Source organism: Carassius carassius, chromosome 5, assembly GCF_963082965.1.
Source record: "Carassius carassius chromosome 5, fCarCar2.1, whole genome shotgun sequence".
Lineage (NCBI taxonomy): Eukaryota > Metazoa > Chordata > Actinopteri > Cypriniformes > Cyprinidae > Carassius > Carassius carassius.
The window spans coordinates 17,819,917-17,839,469 of record NC_081759.1 but is presented as its reverse complement, the minus strand read 5'-3'; the positions used below and the strand labels follow the sequence as shown (position 1 = coordinate 17,839,469).

General features: G+C 38.5%; 1 protein-coding gene across 1 annotated transcript in view; it reads right to left on the bottom strand.

The window, feature by feature from the left end:
- Positions 1-19,553, bottom strand: part of LOC132140881 (double C2-like domain-containing protein beta) — a 121,216-nt gene that overhangs the window by 50,799 nt on the left and 50,864 nt on the right. Inside the window, exon 2 of the mRNA XM_059549934.1 lies at positions 15,725-15,804. Coding sequence (XP_059405917.1) covers positions 15,725-15,804 — 80 coding nt within the window. The remainder of the gene's footprint in view (positions 1-15,724; positions 15,805-19,553) is intronic.

Genomic DNA, 19,553 nt, shown 5'->3' with positions numbered 1-19,553 from the left:
ACAGATTGGCTATGGCTTTTTGGCTAGGGTTAAAGGGAAAAAGCACTTTTAGATAAACAATCATACATGGCACTAGTGAAAGTAGGAAAAAAAGTTCTTTATGAACCGCAGGATTGCTTGTAATAAAGACTTAAACGCAAAAGAAAAGGCAGTAGAGCTGACTGTTTCTCTCAATGGTAAGTTTTAATGGCTGTGATGACGTAAGGAAAGTAGTTAAACTTAATATATAAATCTAGAAGTAAATGCAAAAGTAAAGTTTGTTACAACAAATACACAAAATAATGATCTTTAAAAAAAGCATCATATGACCCCTTTAAACATAGTTAAAATAACATTGCTATTTTAATAATTATTAAAATTTAATTTATTCATGTGATGGCAAAGCTTAATTTTCAGCATCATTCCTTCAGTTTTCAGTGTCACTTGATTCTTAAGAAATCAATCTAATATGCTGATTTGTTGCTTAAGATACATTTTTTTATATTTTCTATTATCAGTGTTACAAAACAGTTATGCTGCTTAATACTTTTGTGGAAACTGTGAGATTTTATTTCAGGGTTTTTTGATGATAAGAACGTTCAAAAAACAGAATTTATTTGAAATAGAAATCTTTCATAACATAAATTCCATAACCTAACCTAACATTTTTAAAAAATAACCCAAACTTTTGAACGGTAATGTAAAATAATAGTTATCATTTGCTAATTCTGCAAACACTGCCAATTACCCTTTTAACACAATCGTTTTTATATAAAATTGTAAATGAGTATAAATGTAAATTAAGTGTTTTTACATCAAGAGGTTGAACAAATAAACTTGAGGATTGTAGGAGTCTTGAGGACTGTAGGCGTCCTATAAAAATCACATAATACCATATACAGTACAGTACAGCTGGAAATCACATATTTAGTGCCTCTCACTTCTGTTCCATATGAGCTGATTTCAATAGCAGTGTTAATCTGAGGCGTAAAATGAGGAGAGAAAAACAACGAGGCTTCTGTTTCTCAAGAGGGTATCTATGCTTGCCAGCAATGACTGCTGCCCTTTTTGTTTACCTTTATGAAGGGTTTTTGTCACTGACACAAAGAACAGATCCCACAGGTAACAAAACAGACTTATGATTAGCCTCTTTTTTTTTTAAAGAGATGGGAATTTAACCATTCTGCCTCTAATTTCACTTAATGATTGTGGATCCCTAATGATTCTTCTAAAGAAGCATATATAAAAATGCCTCATTAAACAGAAGTCATATTTTAACTTTAATGCAATTAAGCTTCCCATTGAAATGCATATCATTTTAAGGACATAGATATTTTTTACTGTAAAACAAGACTAATTACTATATTAATATAATTTATTATTATTATTATTTTTTTTTTGAAAGGATGGTTTAGTAATTAAGTTAAGAACTGACAATTTAGAGAATGAGCAAGTGGCTAAGCCAAGTTTAGGACTCATTTGTGAGTCTTTTTAAGCGATTAATTTAAAACCAGATCATAATAGTTAATTTCTTTTTGAAGTATGACAAAATAGAAATGCTGTTTTTAATTGACTTTGGTTCATTTAATGGCACCTGATCTTTTACAAGCATTTGGTTCATTTAATGGCACCTGATCTTTTACAAGCATTTTAATAAAAAACATTATATTTGATGCTTTATTGATTATTTCTCACATGAATGCTATAGTTTTAAAAAGATCTGTTGTACTTGAAAAACTTAAAAGGGAAGTTCACCCAATAGAAGATTTTTGAATGGTGGTAACTAAACAGTTGGTAGCCAGTGAGTTAAATTAAAAATTGAATACAGTGAATAAAAAAATAAATAAAAAAACGTAAATGATGACAGAATTTTCCTCTTTGGGTGAACTATCCCTTCAAAGCACTGTTATGTCATTTGAATCCTTGATTTATTCTATTTGTCTTATTGTTTATAATTTGCATCAAAGATAAAATAAAATAACTGTATTGTGTTTTTATTTTGCTAATTTAAAATTAAATTACTCGTATAGTGAAATATAAAAAAATACGTAATGTAACTATTTGTGAATCAACAACTGCACTGGTTTCTAACTAATGTGTGAATAAATCTCCACTCTGTGTCTTTCATGATTCATCAATCTAGTTTTCAAACAAAGCCCAACCTAGGTTGATTGTCTGAGCATTATGTCATAATTGAAAGTATAACAAAGTACTAGAACAGGAAAGAAAAGTGGATGTGCAGGCAGGTGCTTGCTTTACAGAGTTATTAGATGTCATCAAAGGTGAGATTTCAGTGCTTAGTGTTAGATAGAATGAGAGAAAACAAGAGAGAGTGAGAGAAAGACCAAGAGACCCAAATCAGCAGCTCTCATCCCACAGCCATCAACACACCTCTGAGAGAGAGAGAGAGAGAGGCCTCTGCTGAAAAGATGTACAGCTGCTCATGAAGTGCATTTTGTAGCTGAACAGACACTGACTAGATTTAGGTTGAAATCCTTCTCTCTTGGATTGTTGTTAGCAATTACACTGACCAACGAGAGCACTTATAGTACAATCTTTTCATTTGAAATAACATGCACGGATGAATCGACTTTAGAGAAGCCCTTTATAATTAGTTTGGTTCAGGGTCAAATCCACCAGACATATTTTTAGTGATATATGCTATGCATCACAGCCCTTCAGTAAAGCGACTGACAGACATTCAATAGGTTAAATAAATGTAATCTTTCAATGCAAAAAAATAATAAATAAATAAATTTGGAGAAAGAGAGAGCTAGGGAATATGCACAATAATGAGAATTTCTCACAGTCACAGATTTGAAGTCTGAAACCTTCAATGCACTATGCTAAAAAAATACATATCTAATAAATTATACTACTGTACTTTACTTCAATAATCAACCAGAGCACTAATCATCCTAATCGCCTTCCTTATATAATTTTTATCATTAGCTAAGACTAAAACTTTTAAAAACATTTTTGTTCCCCCGAAAAATATATGAAAAACAAAAATTTGAAATCATGCCTTTGCAAATAATTGAAATAAGTTTGAATCACTAAAACGATTAAAACAAAACTAAAACAGAAAGTGAAATAAATAAAACAAAGACAAAGAAATATATATATAAAAAAAATCAAAAGCACATTACAAAATTACCATTTTTTTTAACTAAATTTAAAATGTGTTAATTTTGTTAACAAAGACTATGACGAAAAATGTTAGTTGATGAGCTTTTTTCCCATGACTAAGATGAGACAAAGATGAGATAATAAGAAGGTCAATAAATGATAACTATGACTATATCAACATGCAATTTCGTTGACAAAATAAGATGAGACTAAGATGTATTCAAAAAAAATTTAAACTTTACCAAAAACCTCTTTTCATTTTTGTCCAAAAAATGGAGACAAAATGTTAATGCAGACTGCTCTACACGCATCTACTACGCTAGCTTTCATGAGTGCGGTTGCCAGATATCAAGAATTCTAATCTCCGAATCAGAGCTTCGCTGTCACACGGACACTTTTCACAAGACTGTGAAGATGCGCTTAACGGTTGTAAGCATTGTAAATCCTCAAAAGTTTTTCATATTTGTATATTTGTATTTTTGTGTATTTGTATTGTATCACCTTTGCATCAAATTACAATATATATATATATATATATATATATATATATATATATATATATATATATATATATATATATATATATATATAAATAAATAAAAAAAACCTTAACACGAATGCGAGGGTGTTTCTAATGCAATGTCTATGGGAGGGATGGTAAATTGGACATTGTGCTCTCTTCTGACTGCTGTTATCAGTCTTTCACAATTTTTTTCCCTTTTATTGAAAGACACAAAAACACTATCGTGGAGTTTTTCTTTTGCTATTTGAACAAATAGGAATGAAAAAAATATATTTGTGATATTCTCCCATTCACTGCTTCTAGTTAACTCAACTATGATGACTTCCTCTGCTGAGAAACTCGGAAATGTGAAAAAGGTCCATTGATACATTTTCTGTCTAGTACTTTGCTTATTTTAAGCGATCTACAAACCACGTGCACATGCTCGCTCCTCATTGCGGAAGCGCCGTTGCAGATTATACAAGAAACAAACAAGCTAGAGTTTATTGATCAAAGTGAAAGTGTCATTCAGCCGATCTGTGCTCTGGCATGGGATCTCAACTGTATTGTTTGCGATTGTAAAAGCTGAATAAATTCACTTACACAACCGCTGAAGAAATCGAGAAATAGGCTTAGTTCCATTTGGATTTACTAGGAATTTCACTGTTATAATATTTTTTCATTTGTTTTAGCTGTTTTCATAATGTAGACAGAGATTGCATAAGTCTTTGATATTAATTTTTATAATAAAAAGCCCATAATAAATCAGTACACTACATGAGGTAAAATACACCATGTACTGTATGTGCCCACATTCTACTGATTTGTGCTTACTGGAGAAAGTGCAATATCTGAGATGCAAAAGTAAATCAACAATCATTACGATTATAATTTTGAGCAAATATGTATATATATTTTTTTAATCAGTTTAACTATTATACAGAATGACAAAAATGTGACTAAGATTTTATTGACTAAAACTTGACAAGGTTGTCTCAATATGATGTACATTTGAATAAAATGTTCATTTGAGTAAGACTATGACTAAATTAACCCTTGTGGGTTGTTCAAATTCACTACCCTTTCGTGATGTTCATGGATGAAAACATCTACTAAAATAAACTGCTGTGAAAATATATCAGATAAATATATTTTTTTCCATTTTTTTTGCATAAATCTATTAATCAACCTCAGTTCTGATCAAAACTATCAAATGTAAAAAAAAAATCCAAGATGTTAACTCTGAAATTGCCAAGTTCATAAATTATGTCACTGATCTGGGGGAAAAGCAAACAAACAAAATGACCTATTTTCAATATAAAAAGTAATTGTGGATGGATATTTATTATATTATATGGATATATTATTGGGTTTTTTTTTCTTAACCTAGCCATTGGGTTACACATATTGGGTCAATGTGTTGGGTTATCTTAAAATTTGTTGGGTAATTTTTTTTCGTCGTTGGGTTATTTTTAGTTATAACTCAACTGTTGGGTTAAATATGTTTCCCGCTTCACTCCGGTTAAAATTTTAAAGGTCCAGTCAGAGACTCAGTGTGGACAGTGGCAGCCTGCCTGATTATGAAGGGCAAGTAACCTATTAATATAATCATATGATGTATATAACTGTTATAACGTTAAGTAATGTGTCTGATACGTTAATTATTATTTTATTATACGTTAAAAAAGTTTTTATTCCCTTTAGTCCGTTTGTTTCCCCCAGAGAATCAGATCGATTGTAAATGAATGCTATTCCTGTTTGTTCGCCAGCATTAATGCATTAAATGATTGGCTGCAAAACATTTGTGAAGGAAAAATTGCAACAATAGAATTTCTGCCTGTTAATTGAAACATTTCAAGGTAAGTAACCTATTTGAATTAATGATACATAAGTTTTAAATTTTACTCAGACCCATGACTTCGAAAAATTATGAAAAAAAGACAAATGAGGTGAAATAAGTGTATTGCCACATTCCGTCCAACAAAGCTTCCTTTCATTTACAGTGTACTTTTGTTCATCCCTACAAGTCCAAATCAGTTAAAGGGTAAAGGGTGGTAAAATTTACTCACATTAGCCACAAATATTGCCACAAATTTTCTGGAGGGAGTGAAAACTGGTTTAGTCTGTCTCTTAGTGCAAATGATAGTAGATCCCCACAAAGACTGTAAAAATCTAAACTGTAAGCTTAGTTTTTTTTTTTTTTTTTTACTTGTGCTTTCTCTGTACTTTTGTCATTTAAAGGCCTTCGTGCAGAAATTGTCTTTAAAACCCGTCCTGCCATCTGCACCATACCACACAAATGGAAAAATGGTGTGCACATCATACACGGAAATGAAGCGGTCCTTCATTGACATTCAACCTGTAAGTAAAAGCAACACTTAAAATTACAGTGCCCTGTGTAGTCAAGTCACCTTTATTTATTTTGTACAAGACAAACATTGTACAATACAAATCATTCCAAGAAGATATTTTGAGAAAAAAAAAATGACAGAATTTAAATTTCTGGGTGAATTATCACTTTAACCTATTTAAATTCGCTATAGCTTTTAACTTATTTAAATTCACAAATTTGTAAAGTGAGTGTATCAATGAAATATCACCACAACACATTTGAACTTTAAAAAAATTATTTTTTAAAGTTGGCACTAGGGGTGTAACGGTACGCAAAAATCACGGTTCGGTACATATCTCGGTTTTACAGTCACGGTTTGGTTCATTTTCGGTACAGTAAGGGAAAGAAATGCAAACATTAAACTGCAGGTTGTTTATTACTATACACTTTTAAAAAAAATACTTTTTAATAAAATATATATATAAAATAAAAAAGTATAAGAAATAAAATACTGCTGCAAAGTTCTCCACTAAATAAAATACTCTCAGTCTGAAACCAATATCATATAATAAAATATAATGAAAAATATAAATAAATAACTATGATTACAGTGCAGCATTACCAATCCCAGCTTGTAGGCCTGCTTCACCAGAACCGTGCTGTGCCTGCTGCTGTAGGTGACAGGGAGGCCGCCGACGGACCAGGCTCTTGTCTTCATGACAACAATATCTATACTTCATGTTGAGCATAAATATAAAGCCTACTGATAAAGGACCCCGTCAACAGTATTGACGGCAAAATAGACTATGTTTGACAGGTGCAATATTTGAAAATCGATAATTATTAATTTATTTTTTAAATTACATTTATATCTGAATTTATGTCAACCTATAGACTTTCAAACATTAAAGTGTCATGAATTAATATGTATTTGTGTACAAAATGACATTATTTATGACATATTTTCCTGTTCTATTTTGCCTGGAAATGCTTCCAACACGCTTGCGTGTCGCGTGAAAAATAGGCGTCGGTTCTATTTCTAGTATGCACACGTTTCACGAGTTCACATCTACGTATATTTAATACAGTAAGGTTATGCATATTTGGCGTGCTGTCCGGGTGGAGGGCTCCGAGCTCGGGATGTGGCCCGAACCCAGAGTACTCCCCCCGGTTGTGGTAAGATTAGATGGATCTATAAGTGAGGAGAAATGGGGTGGAGGAGGGATGCTGAAAACTGTCAATGAACAGAGGAAGGTTCTGCTGTTATTTATACCTTGTCATGAGTTGATTACTGATTGGTCTCCACTTGTGTTAATCAGGTTAATGAACTGCTCCTCCCTAACTTTGTTATAAAACATCATTTTCCGAGATGCGTGTCTCACGCAGGCACTTAATATGTTCGTTTGGAAACACGAAAATTTACTTATGTTCCGCGCACAAAATATTGCATTCCGTCATTTGGTACACACGTGCACCGTACCGAAAGCCCTGTACCGAAACGGTCCGGTACGGGTTAACTCTTGAGGGAGAGTCCTGTGCAAATTGTGAGCGTTTTCCTATGAGAACGCTCCGCTCTCGTCGGGCTCTCTTCTCGAGGGAAGAGAGTTCCGCATCTGGTCCTCGCGGATCGGGTCCCGCTCGTGCCGGGGCAGAGCGCCGACGCGCTTCATGGGGCTCCCAGAAGGAGCTCGCTGACAGTCTCGAGAGGGGCGTTAACCTCTCGGACGCGTCATCGGCTGAGGAGAGTGAGCTGCAGGTGGATGACGGAGACGATTCTCCTACTGATACTGCAGCAAGTGCTCTTCGGGCTGGGCAAGAGATTGCTGAGGAGGATGATTAAGATGCTCAACCTTGTCAGCCATCATGCCCCCTGTATGCAGAGTTGGTGGAAGTTATGGAGCGCGCCACTGACAAACTTCAGTTGCCATGGCGGCGGGCTCAGGGTGAGATCGTTCGCGGTCGTTTGGACGATCGGTTTCTCCCTGAACATAGACCACCAGCTCAGCAGAGCCTTCCATTCCTTCCTGATCTCCATTCAGAGATCGATAGGGAATGGAAGAAACCGTACTCTGCCTGTATTCATCGACATCAGCGGGGTAATTTCACTGATGTTGAGGGGATCGGGGAGTATGGTTATGTGTCGATGCCGCTCATTGACGAGACGTTTGCGAACTCGTATCTGGGTGGGTGTCGACACTAAAAGCTCAGACTCTGCCATCCAAGCCCCTTAAAGCCACGGCTCGCTTGAATGGCAGAGCGTACACGGCAGCAGGTCAGGCTGGTGCTGCCCTTCATACCATGGCAGTGCTCCAAGTCTACCAAGCTGACCTGCTGCAGGATCTCGACCAGGGGGCGGGGCTGTCCCCTGAGGAGGTCGCCGAGTTGCGCCGGACCACAGATTTGTCTCTCCGGGCCACTAAACAGACTGCTGCTGCGATCGGCCGATCGATGGCGGCGATGGTGGCCACGGAGAGGCATCTGTGGCTCAACTTGGCTGATATCGGGGAGAAAGAAAAATCCCTTCTCCTTGATTCACCAGTTTCGCCTGCTAAGCTTTTTGGCACCTCCGTTGAGGCGGTGGTTGGAAAGTTTAGGGAGGCGAAGGCGTGCTCAGCCGCATTTAAGACCTGTGTACCGCTGAGATCCGGGCCCCAGCCCAGGCAGGCGGGAGGACCTGGTACGTCTTGGTCTGAGGACCGTAGACAGGACCAGAGGCCTAGTGTCGCCTCTCGTGCTCCCCCTCCATGGAGGAGTAGGACGCAGAGGAGCCGAGCCTCCTGCAAGAAGAGGGACTTAAGGGAGGTTATTCAGCACAAGCGCAGCTACGCTCAGCGGAAGTAGGGTTTGATCTCCCTGGAGGGCCTTTTCTACCAGCCCTCTCCTTCCTCTTGACTCCCCAGGCGTTTACGTTACACCAGCCCTGGGGATGGGCCTTATGATGAGAACTATGTTCTGATGGCCCGCCGTAGCAACTGGTTGATGTGAGCGCCTCTTTTAGGCATGTAAAAGTAGTGGACCCCAGGTTCATTGAGAACTCTCTGGCGAGTCTTCACTCCGCACGCCGCAGGTGAACTTATGGGTTGTTAAAAAATTCTGTGTGTATAACTAACACTGATTTGTATTTCTCTACAGACCTTGTTCCCTGTATAGACCTAGGGGGTCATTCTTAGAGGAGCAATTAAAGTATTGGACTTTAGGGCCCTGAAGCCTCCCCCAGTTGGTGGCTAGAACGAATTAGGGAGAAGCTCAAAGAAGATTTGGCTTCCGTGCTGAGTATGTGATGGCCTTCCTGTCATAACATTTTATATGCGTGGTTGGCCACCGCTCATTTCTGTTTAGCCTCAGGGCTATTAGCCACCCAGGGGTAGAGTAGTTGGTCTTCCTAAAAAAAAAAAAAAGGTTTAGGTTTAGACTGACGCTGGCGCTTAAAATAGATCTTCAGATAGATGTCCTGCCTATTGGTTTGTGACATTGGTATCCTGAGTACTCGCTCCCCTGAGCTCTGTAAGGTTTCAGTAGGTTGAGTGTTTCACAGCCTCTCAATCAAGTAGGCTGTGGCTCCTCCGAGCCCTCATGTAGATCTATGCTTGTAGGTCCTTAAATGGGAGTTGTTGGCCAAGGCCCGCCCCTTTCTCTGCATTCAGGGGTGATAGAGTAATGCAGGGTGGTAGCTGTGGTAGGACCAGTCTGGCAAGGTTAGGTCATCTTTCACTCTGCGAAGTGACAGTTCGTCAGACCCTGCCGAACAGAGATGTTTGGGCCTCTAGAGCTGGCTCCACTCAGCCCGTTGAGCTAATCGCTCGACCGATGGGTTGAAGTGGGTTGGCTTGCAATTTAGCCCCCCGCTCCCCTAGGCTGGGCGCAGGACAAATCCCTGTCACCCTTTGGAGCTACTTGCAGGCCCGCTCCCTGTCTAACATTGCAGGGGCATATGCTTGTTACTCCCTCGCTAATAGTCCATTCTCAGCTCTGTATTTATCTACCTCACACCACGATGGCTCCGGTTGAGAAGGGAGTTCTAAACTACATTTCATTCCGGTTTTTTGAACTCCGCTCCCTTGAAGCCAGAGCATTGCCATGGGCTGACGCCTATGCATTTAGTAGGTAGGCCCCTAATGGGGCCTCCACTAGGCAGAATGGCGTACGTTGTACTCCCCTGCTATAAGGGTATTGCTTTTTGCTGAGTACACTGCCTTTGGCAATGTGATTAGGTGCCAGGATGCTGTAGTAACAACTTTCTGCCGCGAAGGCTGCACGGTTAGGTAGTAGGCCCCAGCAGGCCTCCTTGACCGGATAGCCCCCAAATAGGGCTCCTAGGCCAGCTCACCTTCGGTGGTTGGCCCTGGTAGTTCGGGCAGAAGGCTCACTGCCAAGTAGTAGGCCTTAACAGGCCTCCTCGGAGGTGGGTCACAACATTGTGGAACATACACTAGGACAAAACTATAGGAAAAGTTTTTTAATAGTATGGTTCCAGCAGTGTTCGTTAAAGTAGCAGAATAGACTCGCTATCAGCTAGTAGGCTCGACCAGGCCTCCCTGTTAGGCGAGTCCCCAGCAGCAGTCACATCCAGCTGATTAGACGTAGTAGTTTCACGTAGTAGGCCTCTTCAGGCCTCCCTGAAGGTGGGCTCCCACATTTTGTGGTGGTCAGGTAGTAGGCTTTACTAGGCCTCCCTGAGGGTTAAATCCCACATACTGTGGTTACTAGGTGACAGGCACCACATGCATCCCTGAAGTTGAATTCCCGCTTTTTTGAACTATCAGGTAGTAGGCCTCACAAGGGCTCCCCGAAGGCAAAGCCCCAAAGACAGTCAACTGGACTGCCAGTCTGGCTCACTATCAGCTATGGTTTTCAGGTAGTAGGCCTCTCCAGCCCTCCCTGAAAGTAAGCTCCTTCATGTCATGGTTTTCATACTTTGAGTTTCCACTTAGGGTGGTTTTCTGGTAACAGGTAGTAGGCCTCTCTAGGCCTCTCTGTAAGTGAACTCCCATGCACTGTGTTTATCAGGTAGTATGCCTCACTAGTCCTCCCTGAAGTTGAGCTCCCACATACTGTGGTTGTCAGCTAGTAGGCCTCACCAGGCCTCCTTGGAGGTTTAGCTCCCACATACTGTGCGTTTCCACTAAATAGCATGGTTTTTCAGGTCGTAGGCCCCTCCAGGCCTCTCTGTAAGCGAGCTCCCATGTTTTGTGGTTGTCAGGTAGTAGGCCTCACCAGGCCTCCCTGGAGTTGATTTCCAAATTACTTTGAGTTTCCACTTAAGGTGGTTATCTGGTAACAGGTAGTAGGCCTCTCTGTAGGTGAACTCCCACATATTGTGGTTATCAGGTAGTAGGCTTCACCAGGTCTCTCTGAAAGTGAGCTCCCACATACTGTGGTTGTCAGGTAGTAGGCCTCTCCAGGTCTCCCTGAGAGTAGTTTCACAGTGGTGCTGGGTATGTCTTATGTAGTGACACCAGGTCAGGCCTGCCTGGTGGGATTTCAGGTGGCACATTCCCCTGAATAGTGACTGGCTGGGGTTCCCTCGGGTTCCCTAGCCACATTCCCTAGAAGGGACCCCTTCTAAGAAGTTGAAGTTGTGGTCCTAGGCCATTGAGCAGGCCCAGGTAGACGTTTCACTAAACTATGTTTATGGAGGTTTTCTGTGGTATCATATAGCTTGGCCTATGACTGTAGGGAGTGCTGTCACTGACAGCCCAGTGTGACCTGAGGGTGAGTGGTTCAAGCGTTCATTGAATTGCTGGTTCTGACAGTTGTCACTGCCATTGGGCATGCACTCCCTTTAGCATGGCGGCGTGGGTATTTCGTTCCCCATAACGTCGATGACCTATTGTCGAAGTTCCCTTCGAAAGGGAGCGTCTCAGGTTACAAATGTAACCTTTGTTCCCTGATAACAGGGAATGAGACAATACGTCTCCCAGCCATGCCTCGGGGTCTGCCTGCCAAACATGACCTTCAGACGAAAGGATATTGTCATGGTTTCAAGGCGCCCTTTTTATATATCCAGGTCGCACGATCATCATTCAAGCTGATGATTCACGGCTGTCGCCGGTCAGCATGATTGCTGTGAGTTGATATTTGATTTCAGACACCTGTCACGCCTGTGGCGTTCCCCATAACGTTCGATGACGTATTGTCTCGTTCCCTGTTCTCAGGGAACAAAGGTTACATTTGTAACCTGAGACGTTTTCCTTGTTGGGAAGAGGTAAAATTTGTAATTTTTATGGTTGATCACTAGGTGGGACCATTAACCCTTTAGATAAGCCTGTGCAAAAAAAGCTTCATTTCTGACTTGTAAATGGAGCTATATGTAGTATAACAGCGTATTATATTGTGGTCAAGTCAAGCCCTTTCTCATGTTGCTTGCTGCTCTTCTAACCATCAAATGATCAGCAGGGTGGCATGCAAGTGTTTAAATCGACTTGTTTTTCTTTAGTCTTTACTTTTCACCATCAAAAGGCAGCATGTGCATAAACGCACTTCTTTTTTTATTGTTTACTCCATGTAGTTCTGAGAGCTGAGGTGCTTATTTAGATTTTTTCAGATACATCAATGTAAGTGTGCAAAGGTCTCTCTCACACTCTCTCCTTCTCTCTCTCTCTCTCTCTCTCTCTCTCTCTCTCTCTCTTTCTCTCTCTCACACACACACACACACACACACACACACACACACACACACACACACACACACACACACACACACACACACACACACACACACACACACACACTATAATTTGCTGTTATACTCCATATACAAGCCATAAACTAAGCTTTTTGGTCCCACTTAGTGATCAGCTGTAAAAAAATAACAAATTTTACCTCTTCCCAACAGGGAAAACCACCAGCAATCAAGAATCTCACAAACACACTATACTTTGCTGTTATACTCAATATAACTCCATATACAAGCCACAAACTAAGCTTTTTTTGCACAGGCCTATTTAAAGGGTTAATGGTCCCACCTAGTGATCAACCATAAAAATAACAAATTTTACCTCTTCCCAACAGGGAGAGAAGGGTATAACTGCAGCCTGGAGATCTCCAAATAGGGGCGGGTACTCCAAAATGGGGTGGGAGCTCCAAAATGGGTTGTGGCTTCCTCCCAATGAGAGACAGGTGCATGACACGCATGCACAATTTTCCCCCCAATCCACTTCAGTGCAAACTCCGCGCCACAACTGATTCTGAAGTTTTTATTGGTTGTGTCAGTTAAAGTGTTTCCTAAACTATGCAACAAAAAATGCTAAACCTACCCAACACCTTACCTTAACCAGTGAAACTGACTGAATGGTGGGATTGGTGCTGAATAGTGTGGTAAAGAAAGTTGCAGTTCAGGAGATAAACAGTTAATAAGATTATGCGGTATGAGACTCATCGCACAATGGCACCTTTTAAGTTACACCCAGCATCACTACCCCCTCCTAGCCTGCGAATTTCATGCCCCGGGGCGGCCCCGTTGCTTTGAATAAAACTATAGAGTAAAATCTTTCCCCTCCGCTGGGACGGCTCCTGAGTGATTCCCATTTACATCATGAAGCAGAGGTTCAAAATTGGGTCCAAGCAACACTGGCCACAAGCTTTGGCCTCTGTTCTCATGGAGAACATTTATTTATATAGCATATTTTATTTTTAGATTAACTAGAAACAATGAATTTATAAAGTTTTATTTTGAAATGTAAGTCAGTAACAATTGGCTGAAGCCACAGCCAATGGTGAAAGTCTTTGCGAAAGGAGACCCCGCCCCATTTTGGAGGTTCTGCCCAATTTTGACTTGAACAGGGAAAACCACCAACAATCAGGAATGCATGATTATATGGTGTCATGACTTTGCAATCAAAAAATTTAATTATATCGGAAGTCAATGGGGCAAAAACAGCCACGAACAACAAATGAGGGAGAATTTTTTTTAAATCTAACACTGCACAAAAACTAACAATGAATAAAAGCCAATGGTGTTACTAATCTTTGACATGCCCAAGACTGCGATAAAAGGTAAAAAAATATCCTGTCCACAATCACTTTTTATATTGAAAATAAGTAATTTTGTGTGTGACATTGTGTGTGACAAATCAGTGACATTATTTATGAACTTGGTAATTAAATAGTTAAAATCTTGGATTTTTTTTTTTACATTTGGTAGTTTTGATTAGGACTGAGGTTGATTAATAGATTTATGCAAAAAAAAAAAAAAAAAACATAGAAAAAAAAATGATCTGATACATTTTTTACAGCAGTTTAATAGGGTAGTGAATAGGGTAGGGTAGTGAATAGGGTAGTGTAGTGGATAGGTTAGTGAATTTGCCCACAGTGTACTGTTGAGTTTTTGAAAAATTTCAAAGCATTTTCTCAAAATATGTGTCAAAATAAGATTTGTCACCAAAAATCATTCCAATTGCTGAAACACAGAGAAAGTTGTGGCCAAAATAAGACTCAACTTTACCCCCAAGTAGACGAAAACGTCCCCAACAACACATAAGGGTTATAAATGGCTGCTAAAATTAATATTGTACAGTTAATTTAATAATAATCTCATTGCTAAAATGTTGACTAAGTAAGATAAAAACTAACAAAGGGATTAACACAGGACTAAGACTAAAATTAAAATAGCAATCAACAAAATGAACACTAGTTAAAATAAAAGCTAAAAATGTTAAACTAAAAGCTAAATCAAAACATTAATAAAACTATAACAGTATATAAAAAATACACTAAATAACACCATTTCAAACTCCACTGCCTTCTAACGTCACCTGTGGCTATCATATTAGAATATATTACTATAATATATTGTGGTAATTAATGCACTGGTTGCTCAATTGCACATAATTAAAAACGAGTAGGGACCGAAGCTTTCAAATGATGCAGAAACACCACTAAAGTGGCACACAAAAAGTAGTCCACACGGTTTATGCCTTCTGAATATTAAAAAGACAAAATTTTTAAACATCTTCATTTCCAAACTTGACATTTTAAGGTTTCTCTCTCTCTCTCGCTTTCTCTCACACACACACACACACACACACACACACACACACACACACACACACACACACACACACACACACACACACACACACACACACACACACACACACACACACACACACACACATCTTCTGAAATGTCATTCTTGGATAATCTATTCATTTAAATGTAAATACCAGCTCTACGTAGTTCCCTTAAAAAATAGAAGGCATTAATATTCAATATTAATTATGAAAATCTGAGAAATCACAGGAGTTGTTTTTCCTGCAACAGATCCTCTTGAAACCGAAACATTTGAGAATAAAGAGCAAAAAAGAAATAAATAAAATGAAACTACTGAAGTGTTGCACTTTCATTGCAATGTTTTGTACTAGAGGCAACAAAGGCTCAGACATATAGTGTGAGGAACAGCATTAGAAACAGGAAGAAAGGATGAGGGAGAGATTGCTTGTAGCATACTGCTGGAGGGACAAAGCCAGTCTAGACTGAATACTAAGCAAAACAGACAGCAGCAGATGCTAGCAGCAGTCAGGGGAAATGCCTCCCACACCACACCAGAGAAAAGAGCACACAGGCACACGCAGGCCAAAGGAATCCCTCTGGAGCACAACATCCCTATTACAAAGAGGACCTTTCACTTTATAGAACTTTATAGACCCTATAAGAGACAGATTAGCAGAAGGAAGGAGTTTTATGAAGTGGCCCACTGGCTTCAAAAAACTGGAGGTGCTGCCAAAAATAAGCATTTGGATTTATGTGAATCTGTCACATACGTTCCTGAGGATGGTTCTTACCTTGGCTTTGTTGATAGTGCAGTGCAGGGCATTGTTCTCCTGATCATACAGAAGGCTGAAGTCCAGAGTGCCGAGCGTAGCTGCGAGGAAACAAACATAAAACATCAACAAAACAGTTCATCTCCAGGTCAGACTACAGCATATGCAACAGCAATTAGCAAGCTGTTTAAGCCGTTTCGCTCCTCCAGAGACCATCGGATGACAATTGTACACAAGAAAGGCAAAGAGCTTTCTCAGTGTGACAGGTTCTAATTTGAATTTGATTGGCCTGCTGCTTTCAGGGTTGCACACGTTTTTTACAAGGTACTGGGCTGCAATGAGCACTTCTGATCTGTTGCATGATATTCCACATTCTCTGTGTTGTTTTTTTTTTTGTTTGTAATTGAAATATTTCTCAATATTATAGTTTACAAAAAAAATAAAAAAATAAAAATAAATAATAATAATAATAATAATCTTACAAACCCTAAACGTTTGACTTACAAACCCTAAACGTTGTGCTTTGGCGCGAATTAATGTAATATTTTGAGGTAAATGTTTGGCTGTCAGTCACCACACATATTGTGTGTGGATGCGTGGATATTCATTGTACTTAGGAATCACAGATTCTGCACCTTGGAAATACGAACCAAATAAGAATTTTCACCAGAAAATGCCATCTGAACAAGTAACGTCCATCATTTTTGTTCTGACCAATTGAGAAAAAAAAGCATTGCAATACATCATGCTACCAACGGTGATTAAATCTAATGATCAGTTTGCTCAAATCACATCAAACCATTCAAATGATTATTATTGGTATACTTCTCAAGATGTTAATGTTAACAGCAGCAGCATTGTGTGATTACCTGTAGACTACTGTTGACTATGGGTGAATCTCCAGATGACTGTCGTATTGACCTTTCTGGATTACAATACTACCCAAAACCCAAAAATTGATTTTGGATCATTTTTAACCAAAAAAACAAACAAACAAATGAAAAATAGTTACGGACTGCAGATTTAAGGATGTCTGTGAAATTGATTTGGTTGCACAGAAATTCTGATCAGGAAACTTTTCCCACTCATTTCAGGACAGAACAACTGTTCTAATTGCTAATTATTTGAATTAACTTCCACTGTACTGTTCACCAGTCTATGGTAGGCATGCTGTGATAGACAGTGTTGGTGGAGATACGGGTGTTAAGCCGCAACACTGGTACGACTGGTACAATTTGCCCACTGCAACACCGTCGGTTTGATTTTTGTAGTAATAAAAATAATTTAGTTCAGTTAGAGAACAGACACTACAATTAAAAGATAAACACGGCTGCTCAGTACAGTGTGCATCATTAGGTTTCATTCATGTGAGGAGAGTGAGTCGAGCTGACTGCAGAGTGAGGTGAGACAGGAAAGATGATAGAAGAAGATTTAGTTTCGAAACTAAATGCAAAAGCGCATGTTTGGCATATACATACAGTGGGGCTCGAAAGTTTGGGCACCCCTTGCAGAATCTGTGAAAATGTGAATAATTTTCAAAAAATAAGAGAGATCATACTAAATGCATGTTATTTTTTATTTAGTACTTTCCTGAGTAAGATATTGTACATAAAAGATGTTTACATTAAGTCCACAAGACAAAAAAAAAATTGCTGAAATTATTAAAATAATCCCATTCAAAAGTTTGGGAACCCTTGGTTCTTAATACTATGTGTGGTCACCTGGATGATCTACGACTGTCTTTCTGTTTTGTGATGGTTGTGCATGAGTCCCTTGTTTGTTCTGAACAGTTAAACTGAGAACTGTTCTTCAGAAAAATCTTTAAGGTCCTGCAGATTCTTTTCACACTGAGGACAATTGGGGCAGTCAAACACAACTATTAAAAAAGCTTTAAACATTATCTGATGCTCCAGAAGCAAACAAGATGCATTAAGAGCTGGGGGGTGTAAACTTTTGGAATTTGAAGATCAAGGTAAATTGCACTTAATTTGTGTTCCGGGAAACATACAAGTATCTTCTGTTGCTTACGTTGCAGTCGTGGATCATCCAGGTAACCACACACAGTATTAAGAACCAAGGGTTCCTAAACTTTTGATTGGGGTTATTTTAATAATTTCAGCTATTTTTTTGTCTTGTGGACTAAATTTAAACATATTTTATGTACAATATCTTACTCAGGACAGTACTAAATAAAAAATAACATGCATTTAGTATGATCTTTCTTATTTTTTTTAAACTATTCACATTTTAAGGGGTGCCCAAACCTTCGAGCTCCACTGTATATGCTGAGTTGAGACTGAAGTTGCATTTTGTTGATTCATGCTTTATACCGAATTGCCACTATTTAAACGTATCATATTTCAGTGGAGCTATTTTTCACCAGAATGAGCTGTGATGTATATTTGATGGTGATAGTCAAAAGTCGTGTTATGTGTCACTACAAAGGCTGTGACTTCCTGAAACTGTGAGAGAAACAAAGAAAAAACAGGAGTGACATTGTCCTTTTCGTCATCATCCTTTGAATTTTTGGATCTTCCCCACTGATAAGTGTCATGTCAATAGTGTCACGCCTCTGAAAGTGAACCTTCCTGCTGATTCTGCCTCGTATGAATGTGGCCATGAGAAGCAGAGTCAAATCACATATGGACTCCTAGCAGGTGGCCTTCAGCTCCACTCTGCAGAAAGCATCTTGAGTTCAAAGACATCCATCATTAAACATACTAGAGTAATCAACCAACCAACCTTACCCATAAACCAATTACCCTCAGCAAGATGACTGAGGAAAAAACTCCAGTGGCTTGAATTTTGATTTCATTTGTCTAAAATAACATCAGATTTAAGGCACTTTACCTTAACCACTGTAAGCTACGGCACCCATAAGAGCTCCTGCTGCAGGTGGCCATGATGTAGGGCTACATTTGTTAGACCTTAAAGGGATAAATGTCTTTCTTCTGCTAAACACAGATAATGATATTTTGAAGAATGTTGGTAACCAAACAGTTTCTGCTAGCCAATAACTTCTTTAGTATTTTTTTTCTCCAGTGACTACAAGCAACTGTTTGGTTACATACATTCTCCAAAATATCTTCTTTTATTTTCAACAGAAACTCATACAGGATTAGAGCAACTTGAGGATGAGTAAATGACAGAATTTTTTTTTTTTGGTGAACTATCCCTTTAATACCATATGTCATCCTCCCATTTGTGTGTGTGTATTCTTATATGATGAGAGGAATCAGTGGGATTAAACCAGGCCTGTGTTTTATTACAAAAACTGGTACCAGCAATGTGTGACTTAATCTCTAATGCAGAGAGCACTGTCATCAGTCGTTTTAAAAATGCTAAATATGGTTTTGGTCATAGATAGTTTAATAAAGACAAATTAATTCTACAAGTTAAGTGAATTAAATCAACTTAAATTTACCAAAAATCAACTAGGTAATAGGAAACCTAAATTTTACCTCATGCTTGTGTATTAACATTGTTTTATTTCTTCTCAAAAAGGTTTTTCTTTTTTTGTGTGTTTTTACTTTTTATGGATTTCAGTTTAATTAATTTATTTACATTTTAATAATCAAAAGGGCATCTAATTCAATAACGATTTACAAATGTTATAAAATGTTTTTTCCCCCCAGAAATTCTGTGCTGTCTGTTTTAATTATTCTCAATTGTGTTTCATGATTTCATGAATGCATGCAATGAATGCATTATCAAAAGTAATCAATTGAACTAATACAAATGTAACATGCTAAAATGTTTTCATCTTTTAAAATGTAATGAACTGAAATTAGAACTATTCTTTTCATTTTTGGCTAACAAATTACTGCACAACAAATGTATACTGTTTAAA